The 10,722-nt window shown below is 41.0% G+C and overlaps 1 protein-coding gene across 1 annotated transcript in view; it reads left to right on the top strand.

Annotated features, from left to right (window-relative positions):
• Positions 1–9,568, top strand: part of LOC103398663 (uncharacterized) — a 16,211-nt gene extending 6,643 nt beyond the window's left edge. The window contains exons 2-4 of the mRNA XM_008337344.3: positions 1,327–1,423; positions 2,605–2,914; positions 5,138–9,568. Of these exons, the coding sequence (XP_008335566.2) occupies positions 1,327–1,423; positions 2,605–2,914; positions 5,138–7,187 (2,457 nt within the window). The 3' untranslated portion in view covers positions 7,188–9,568. The remainder of the gene's footprint in view (positions 1–1,326; positions 1,424–2,604; positions 2,915–5,137) is intronic.
• The last annotated feature ends 1,154 nt before the right edge of the window (positions 9,569–10,722 follow it).

Genomic DNA, 10,722 nt, shown 5'->3' with positions numbered 1-10,722 from the left:
GATGGTTTGAGAGAGGGGTAAAAGAAGCCATTTTTGTCAACTTGGAAAAACCATCACTCAACAGAGGAGGTGGACTCAGACACAACCTATCACCAACATACAAAGCACTTTTAGGAACTATACCCAAAAGTTTCTCCTCAGTTTCACACAACAACCCATCAGACTCTTACTGACTGTTTACACTTTCACAGTTGACCCCAAGGCCCCACCCAACAGTGTGGAGCTGAAGTAGCTTTATTCTTTCTCACCTAGAGTATATATCTACTGTACTCCCCACCACCAGTTAGAACTGAAGAACCCTCTTGGATTAGAGGTGAAACGTCTTCTTTTAGAAAATTCACGTCCAGTTGCCTAACTGAACTTTTTAAACTTGACCATGACCTGGAGGACTGAGGATCTTCATAGACATTTTTCCTGGCAGTTATTCTTATATCTACAGACATCTAATTTTTATAGGTTTTTGAAAACATTGTCTTCTTGATCTGCCATTTTTGATCAAAATGGAGATGTGTGTTCTTTTGTCAAAGATTGCGTTAAGAACAAAAATACACAAAAAGAGACCAGACAATGGTGCATGTGTTGCGTCTGGAAGCTTCCTCTGATCACGCTCTGGTGAGTGTCCACTTGTGATTTGATGGAAACAAATTCAGATACAGAGGGCAGAGACTGATGTGTATTTTCTTTCCTGGCTTTCAAAGGCCTTGGAATAACCTTTAGAACATGTGGCTGACAGATTAGGTTACACAACAGGACGTGGGACACACGTCCCCAGAGGATTTCACATCAGGCAGAGTGAGTGTGCTGCTTCAGTGACAGTAGATTCTGTCTGGATTAGGTGAGGACTTTGGGACAGATCTTGTGGGTGTGTGTTCTGCATAGAGCACAGGAAAGAAGGAAGTGACATATCCACCAGCCCTATCTATTACGGGTGTCTGAGCCTCCTCTTCTCCCCTCTTTTCCTCTCCTCTCAGTGAAATCTCAGCTGTGGCAGTGACACCAGGGGTGAGTTGTTTCCATGCTAATTCAGCCTGCTGAGAAGCATGGGAGAGAGACCAAGTGAGCCTTTCACAGTGCAATGGCTCTTTATTATGCTACCATACCCTTGTTTTTGAAGTGAAAAGGGATAGAGAGGGGGGGGGGGGGGAAGGGGTACAGGCAGGGGTGCATCTAAATTTGATGTAACACTGAAGCTGCTCCACAGGTCTAATTAACATAACTATTGACTGTGCAGTGGTTTTAAAACGTACGTTTCGTTAATTTATGGGGTGTGAACCTATACAATACTTTCTGCTCATTGAAGCCTTCTTTTCTCCTTTTCTGCCTCAGGTCCTTCGCACTCATGTGATGGTGCGTGTTGGAGGGGGCTGGGACACATTAGAGCACTATTTGGACAAGCATGATCCGTGTCGCTGTGCTGCTTTTGGTGAGTTCACTTTCTGTTCCCTGATCGACAGGCCTTTGAAGACAGCATCATTGTGGTGGTTTCCAATTTCATGTACATGTAAACATTGAGACAGTGTTTAAAGAAACGGTATTTGTCATTTAATCTTAAGATTCTAGAATGCTAAATTCTTCCTTTTTTTAGTTTATCTTTTGTCTTCTTTTCCTATTCTCATATCACACCGCAACAGTCAGTCTGAGCGTTGACATTCTCACATCTAGCTGCTAATTTAGGTTGAGAAAAAAGTTGCAAGTTAAGCAGTCACACTGACTTTGATCCAAAACATATCCGTGAAGCAGTTTCTCTTGACACCACTAAACTATCTGAGCCTAACTGTGCAGTTTTAATTGAACTGTAATACACAATACCTTAAGTAATGGCTTTTTACAAGGGAGTAATTTTTGACACATGTTATCTTTCTGTTGTTTAAAAAAAACTTTGCAAAAAGAGAGATAAGCAGATAATTTGAAATAAACCTCAATACCAAAAACACAACGAACTATGCTGGCCAAATGAAGTGAACATGTTGATAACACAATGCTTAAAAACATCCTTAGGAAAGACATATAACTTTACTGTTATATCAATTTCCAAGAAACAGGAAAGAGCTAACGTTACTTTTTCCTCTGTTTGCTTAGCAGTGGTCTGTGTAAAAGGCAGAACTAACTTTCTACCTTCAATATAAAAGTAAGCAATGATAAAAACATACAAATTAAAAAAGAAGAAAAGATAATACATTCTATTTATAGTCCAAAATTCTGATGATTTTTATTTAAATTTAATATTCAAAATAACAGTTTGTCCAACCCTTTATTCATTGACATATAAGTGATGTTTTTACTGGATTTTTCCACTGAGTGTCTTACTCCATAGTGAATCACACAGTGCTACCACAGTATTAAAGCTGTGCATCAACAGGGGTTAATGCCCTCTACCATCACAGGAACTTAACAGATGACCTGCGGATTTTAATGAACTAGTGATTTTTAGTTATTAAAAATAAATAAAACATTATATATGTAACATTTTATTTCGGTAATATTTGAGAGGAAACTTGATGTCTTATTGTACATTTCTGAACTTCAGACAGACTTTTATAAATATGTGATTGTAGAGGGTTAGAATGGCATCTTAACTTTTACATCTTTAACCTGTCTTCACAGCTCATCGTTACCACCAGGCCAAGGCCAGCAGCCAAGGTCAGGGCACCCAGAGCAAGTCCTCGAGTGCCCACTCTTCTCGGTCTGCCAGCCCAGGTCCACACTGGAGGAATGAAGGGATTGCACCTTACAAGACCCCAGACAGACGCACCACAGAGCTGTCATCTTCTCAGTGTAGCTCCGCTTCATCCACAAGGACTGGAAGATCCCAAAGCAGTGTCGTTCAGTCAGAACCCGACTCTGTTGCTGCCCGTACTGTACTTCCACAGCCACAGAGAGATCGTTCAGAAACTCGTCACATTAATCCTCTGAGGTAAATGTGGGTTCTATTACAAGTGGATGGGTGTGTTACCATGTTAAAAGAAATTAACCTTTCATGTGTAGATTGATAGGGGAGTATTAGTGTTTATCGTTTTCTTTTTTGTGCCAAAACACACACAAACACACATTCAGATGCCAGGAAGCCTCACATTAAAGCAGATTAGATTGAACTATGTATTTTCAGGAGACGTTTCCTGTTAAATCCATCTGTAACTCAGAGATCCTACAGCACCCCCTAGTGGCTCAATACGATAATTCTGAGACGTTATCTGAAACTTTCACCACGTTTTTATTTCATTAATCGCAATATAGACTTTGATTTCAGACTGGAATCTATCGAGAGATGCTTTTCATTCAGTTTTTGCCTTTATTCTTTTAATCTGCTTTTTGGCCACAGATTAAAACTCGCAGTGGTCTTCTGTGATGTAATTTTAAAGTGAACGATTCAGTCGCTGGAAAAAAAGTGCTTGAATGAGGTCCAGAGTTTGTGACATGTTAATTTCTTTATAAATAACTTTCTAAAGGACAATTGCACATGTTTGAATTCTCCCTGAAGCTGGTAAAATGTCCACTCAGTCACACAGCTTTTCTGTATGTCAGAATGTGAACGCACCACTGTTTAAGACTCCTAAGTAATGAAGCCTGGTTTATATTGGCTTACATCCAGCATGTGGCTCCCTTTCTTTATTGAGCGAGGATGGCTCTGAGCTCACGTCAGACAGACAGCTCATTTAATTTAACCCCATGTGGGTGAGGAGTGCCTTAGGAGTGCGCCAGACAAGATAAAGACTAATCTCACAAGTGTCTGTAGACAACTGTTTACAGATGAGTGGGGAAGTATGTCAACAGGTGGGAAACAAGCAGACAAATTGGCCTGACTAAATATAAACTCATTTAATTTTTCAGGGATAACATAAGAGTTAAGATCCACTGGTTTAATGAAAGCAAAATGCCATTGTTGTCCCCAGAGTGTGTCCTGGGAGGTGAGGTTTTAGTTGCATCTTTATAATAATAAAAAATAAAAATATAATTATAATATAAAATAATATAATTATAATTGTAGATCATCACCATCATAATATGTTGCATAAACATATTAGCAAAAGCACCTTATTTCTTTCTCTGTAGAACACCAGAGTTAAAGCTGGTCTACCAGACAATATTATTATGTGTTTGTTACTGAAAACATCTACAAGGACCTGTGCTATTTTTAGTAAATCATTGAACCAACAAATTATTATCTCTCGTCTTTTTACATTTTCCTGAGTGAATCTCAAATGGATCAATAAAGTTTTATCTGATCTCATCTATTCGTCTAGCCACACGTTGCTGGTTCCAAACCCAGATAAGTAGAAAAGGTCATGTCAGAAAGGGCAGACTTCCAAAATCACTGGGAGGATAACTTGCTTTGCAAAGACCTGCAACATTCTTACTGAGTAATGTTTAATGTTCCTTCAACCTTCAACAGTTCTTTTTGAGCAGGAAGTCTGACATCGTTCACTTACAGGATATCCTTAACCTCTGTGTGAGTCAGCTACACAAGATGCCAGATCTATCATATACACAGAGACCTGTTCCATTAAATCTTACCAGTTTTACGTGTCCCTTTTCTTCCTAATGGTCATTCCATACACCATTTTAAATATACTTGACTGTTGCAAAGGTCTTTTTAATGTATTAAATTAACTGGAATATATTCTTAATACTCAACTAAAGCATACTTATAATAGAATAGTAAATTTAACCCTGGGTACTGCCTTTTGCCTTCTGAGGGAGGCAGTTTAAGTCTGTCCTGCCTTGATGTAGGTAAACCAATTACACAGTTAAACCTGAGGATCCCATTGGTGCGTGACACTGGAGTGTTGTCTGATTGAGTCAGAGCAGTGATTTGCGTGGGGTTAGAAATTGTACATGACATCTAATCCTTCCTCCCGTTACTCTTATCTTTTTTAATCTGCCTGGCTGTAGCTGTCCTTTGCTTCAAACAAACACACTCGCTTTGTCCACGAGAAGTGGAAACATTCCGTACACACAATCTTTTACATCATGCAATTCATGTGAAGTCACTGCAGTATGTGCTATTAATGATGAATTTGTTGAAGTTGAACCTTCACATTTGTTTCCAGATGGGCTGGCAGATTGGTTGGAATAATAATTTAAAGCAAATTAGACTAATTTACATGAAATTACTCTATGTCTCTTCTCACAATCCTAGGACTAAGGAGACAAAGTTGTCATTAACGAGACGCCTGTCTGGAGACAGTGACTCCTCCACAGCTTCATCAAAGGGGGGAGGAGGAGGACGATATTCCCTTGGTGGTGCCTCGCGCCGCTCTGGTGAAGAGGTGATACTGCTCGTCAACCGCAAAGACGGGAAGCATGCAATTGAGAGAGGTGGAGCAGGAAATCCAACCCAATCCCTGCGCCCTTCACAGCTCCGTGCTCGCAGCCATTCTCGTGAACGTTCTGCATTAACTCCCACAGTAAAACCAAACCCACCATCAGGATCCTCTGATGGTACGAGGACAACTCGTGGAGAGAGAGGGCGCTCTCTGGGGAATGAGGGCCCCAGAAGGCTCCATGTTCCACGCTCCCACAGCCAAAGTAAGTTACAGAGTCGCACTCGCTCCAGTGATGCCAGTCCTGGGCCCATATCTCTTTACAAAGAACCCCAGCCCCCACAATCAGATAAGCGAGAGGGACTACGGGCCAAACAAGTGATGCCATCTTCTCCCAGAGTAGGTGGTGGGTTCTCAAAAAGACAGTCGTCCTCATGCTCTAACTCCCCACTTAAAGGTGTCCAGAGCAACAACAGCCCCACCAAAAAAAACATAACAACTCCCAGACCCCCAGCCACTTGTTCCCCCTCCGTAGGCAGAAGCAAACTACCACCAGTAACGTCAGGAGGTCGGTGGTCACCACACTCATCTCCACACACCCCTCGTCGCCAGGTCGCTCAATCCACTCGGATATCACAGGGCTCTCGTTCCGTTGGACGAGGCAACCATTCCAACTGGCCTAACAACCCTGAGCATGTAGAACCAGAAGAGGAAGGACTAGGCTTTGGTTTTCAATTGTTTCCAATGCTGGACGCCCAGAGAGAGCAGGACTTGTACCGAAGCTTTGAGGCTGAATTTTTAGCTAATACAAAGCAGGCAAAAGTAGTATCTAATAAAACAGCAGGAGGAGGAGTGACTGTGCAGAGAGATAGGACATTTAATCCCAGTATCACAGACTCGGCTTATTCCTCCTCTAACTCGCCTGTTCCCTCCCAAAATGTGGGAGCAAAGATGGGAACTCTGCCTGAACTAAGGGAGTCCAAGAGAACTCATCATTGTTACCTCCAACTCGATGACCCACTCAATTTACTGTATATACACAATATAGAAGGACCAACCCTTGGTCATCAAGGAAAACCTGTGCACTGGGGGGAGAATGGAGGAGGCTTCAAGAAACTCCCAGCTATTTCTAGCCCTGTTGAAGAAAAGGAGGTCCCAACTTCCCTGCTGGGCATTGGTGATACTGAGAAACTCTTGGTAAATAATCAGTTCTCTGCTGAATCTGTGTTTCGCTGTAGGACTATGAATGGAGACCATAGAGAGGATCCTTCAACAGGTGGGCTGTCAGATCAACAGGTTCAACCTGGATGGAACACTGGGCCAGAAGGAGATGTTTCACTGGAGAATCACCAGTCAAACCTTTCATTTGACCAGGAAAATGGTGGAGGGAGTGATGACCTTCCACTTCCAAAGACGTGTCTGTCCCCTGTACCTCTTCCCATTTCTGAAGACTGCTCTCTTCAAGATTCCTCCAGTGAAAACTCTTCCATGTGCTTTAGTTTGAGTGAATCCCACTCAGAGTCTCCTCCTCCAACATCACCTCTGGCCAATGGAGACACAGATGGAGAAATGTTGCAGACCAAGAAAAACCAGAAGAAAGCAAACAGGGCAATCCCAGTCTCTAAGCACAAACTGAAATCCAGAATGAAGATCCGCACTGACAATAGGGCAGAAAAAAGCCCCTCTCGTATCCCTACGCCTGTCAGCTACAAGGATCTGCAGCCTCACAACCCTCTCTCGCCTTGTCACACTCCACCTCTGTCCCCACAGACCTCTCGTTCTATTGGTCATCCAACCACATGCAAGACCCTGCACCAAGCTTACGCAGAAATGATCCATCCTCACCCGCATTCCCCAGTCTTGGGCCACGAAGCCTGCTCCTACCGCAGACGGTCAGGAAGCCTGGATAATGAAGCCTGGATGTAGCACAATGCTGCCACATGACATGTGGGAGAGTTGTTGAAATGTGACTACTGTGTAAAAAGACTGGGCTGAATACTGTTCCCATTGTGTCTTTTTCATTTTCATTGCACAGCACTCCTTTTTGCTCAGTTTGTTTTCTGAATATCTGGACCCGGTGGGTCACATTTGCTTTTATTTTGCACATAAACCAAATTATTTATTACCAAAGGCATGGTGTTCAATACTACTTTTCCTGTTTTAATGAGTGCATGAGGTTGCTTCTGGTAGTTAGGAGTTTTTAGACATTGATATTCAAAACAACCATTTTATAGCTTACTTAAAACTGAGGAGTATCTATGGATCTATTCCTTGCAGTGTGTGCTAGGAATGCATTTTGAATATCCCGGCCTATAAGTTAGGTGTGTTGTTCAAGTAACCTGTTTAACACGAGTCCAACCCTTTTCTTCACTAGAACAAATACTACATTTAACTTTGGAGACTGGTGCGTCCTGAGTAGAAGTAGAGCATCTCATTAACAGACACACCTGACTAAGAGCACCGCTACACTAACTCGGTTCCTATTTTTCCAAAACTTTGCTAAAAAAAATCTCTAGATTTATTACATAAGAAATGAAGGCTTAATAATATATGTTTTGGCACAAATGAGTTTGGAACAAAACAAAAAATGTTTTTTAATCATTATTTTATACCTTACAGAAGTTTGGCTATTGCCCTGAAGCTGGTCATAAAGACTTCTACCGCGCTGGGTCTTTTGAGAAAATCACTATTTTATGGTTCTATGTCTAAACTATGTAAATGATTAGCTTCCTCTTGTGGTCTGTCACAGCATTTTTCTTGGCTTAAAATTATTGATATTAAGACTACACTATCTGTGTCCACGTTAATTGTCCTCCTTACCAGCTCACTATATTTACTACTAGAATGACAGTACAGTACAGCTGTTCAGACAGCCATCATTGTAAGCATGACATGCACTACCACCTCCATGCAGCTCTCTGATGTAATGTACAATATCTGCTCTCTGTACACAAATTTAATTCAGTTTAAATATTTAAAATGTTTAACAGATAGCCTGTAAGGTTACGTTTAATAACAAAAATAACATGTCATCCTCTGTATCTGGATTGAAACATATCAGGAGTCAGTGGCAGTGGTATTAGTTTGTGTCAGTGTCACTTAAACAGATCCTTCATTACAACACTAAAAACATAAATGTACAAATCAAAAAGTTAAAAGAATGAACCTGTGACCAGAATGTTGAAGTTGTGTGGATGATGTGTGTATGTGTCTCTTGAAAAAGAAAAACATTGGAAATACAGTTAAATGTACATGTCACACTGTATTTAAGTTCTGTGCTGCCTTAGCTATGCAATATAGGGGTTGGAAATGCCTTGACGATTGCCCTCGCCTTAAGATTTTATTTGCAGTTAATTTAAAATGTTAATGTTTTTGCCACTAGACATATTGGATAATGTTACTTTTTTCAGTTATAAACTGTTGAAAAGAAAATGTGTTACAAATGCTGATGCTTTTATTTTGGAACACAAAACATGACCTTAGCAAATGGATTTTAAAGTCGTAGTGTAATATAATGTGTGGTGACATCTAGTGGTTATAGGCAAGACAAGGAGGAAAAAGAAAATAGAAAGTTGGCACACTAACCACTTATTTCCTTCTTTTAGAGAACCACGGTGTTGCAGATTATAACCTGTGTTGCCAATGACAAATATTAATGGTGTCTAATGACAGATGAGGAATGATTTTGACCTGAGTGACTACATGTAGTGAACAGGACATGAATAATAGATATTGTCGCTGGATATTCATACTAAAAATCCAGCTACAGAACTTCTGGTTTTAGTGCTTAACTGCTCTGGAATTCGTATTTTTGGGGGGTGAGGAAGTTGGTTGTGTGGTGTGTGACAGGCAGGTACCTTTACTTAAATTAACTTGTTACAGATTGTTACAGATATACAGTTTGTATATATGAAGATTGAGAATACCTACCAGGATTGTTGGTCTAATTTATTTATTTATGACAAATATGTCTTTTTGGGCTAAAGTGATATCTGTGTCTAAAGAGATGTGATTGACTAAGTGTGAATGACAAAGAAGGTTAATAAATGTGATTAGCATTTTATGTTAATTATTGCTCAACAGTTGAGTGTTAAAAAACAAACAAATGTTGTCAAATTACACCATTTCAAAAAAACAAACAATGCAGACAATCACAACATGTATTTGGCTACTGTAACAGAGAAATGTATTTGATACACACCAGAAACAATTGCTTCATTAAAAACATCCATCCATCCATTTTCATCCGCTTATCCGTTACCAGGTCCCGGGGGCAGCAGTCGCCACCCAAATCACATTGCAACATGTCAACTCCCCAAACCTTCCTGCGGGTGGTGAGTCCACTGGAAGGTATTAACCGCCCTAACCGGGATTCGAAAGACTCGAGACAGATTCGAGACATTGCCTCTGGGCCAAAGCGCCACTCATTAAGAACGTCTTAATAAAAATCAGTATTGTCAAGTTTTGTCACACATTGTATCAAATATCAGATTTGCAGACAAGAAAAACACTTTTGAACCAGTGACTAAATCACAAAATCAGGAGATTGTCATTAAGTTTGTCTTTATTCTGCAAAACCTTCCTCATTTTTGTAAAGGAAAAAAAAATCTGAATGTTGAAGATATGAAAGTTAATGTTACTTTTATTTAAATTTCAGTTAAAATGTACATATTGCTTGGTGGTGTTTTTTTATTTGTAAATTATGTATGAAATAGCAATATTGCAACATTTCATTGTTTTTAAAAAATGAAAGTGCTGTCAAGAGGTACTTGTAATAAATGCTTTGAATGAGTTCATGTTGGGAATTTGTAGTTTGTCCCTGGATGTAGAGCTGGTAGCTACAACATGTGAAAATACAGGCTGGTGGTCTGCCTGCTGGGCATTGCTGCCTGACGGTGAGGTTCCACAAAAGTTTCTGGACTGTTGGGCAATACTTATACGGTTTGTAAGGTAAGGCCTGGGGCTGAGGCTGCTCTTGATTTCCGGACAACTTCTGCGACCTCTCTGAGCTTAGGGAGAGCAGCATCGAATGGGAAAGATGGGTGGGCTGGGCGAGGAACATAACCAATAGATCCTAGCGGAGTTGATCTTGCTGGGTCGCTGTATTGCTCCCTGAAGTGTTCCTCCAGCTCAGATTTTGTGATCCCCAGCTTCCCGCTTCTCTTGTCCTCTAGAAGCTGTCTTGCATGCTTGAAGGGGTTTTTGAAGTAGTTGCTCCTCTCCTTTTCCTTCCGCCTCCTGCGTTTGCGCTCTGCCCTCCGCAGGCTGGCAAGGTTCTTCTTCAACTCCTCCCACAGTGGTTTCAGGCCCTCCTTCTCCTCTTCGCCTGCTTTCCTCCACTGCTTTTGGAGCTGACGCCGCCTCTTCACCAACTGCTTGATCTCCCTCTCCCTTCTTCCCTTCTGCCTTGGCCCAACGTTCTGTCTTACAGCCATTACTCCAAACCTGCCTTTACACTCCT

The sequence above is a fragment of the Cynoglossus semilaevis genome, unplaced genomic scaffold, assembly GCF_000523025.1.
Source record: "Cynoglossus semilaevis isolate Cse_v1.0 unplaced genomic scaffold, Cse_v1.0 scaffold1092, whole genome shotgun sequence".
Taxonomy (NCBI): Eukaryota; Metazoa; Chordata; class Actinopteri; order Pleuronectiformes; family Cynoglossidae; genus Cynoglossus; species Cynoglossus semilaevis.
Note: the sequence above shows the minus strand (reverse complement) of the source record. Positions and strands in the feature narration are given on the sequence as shown.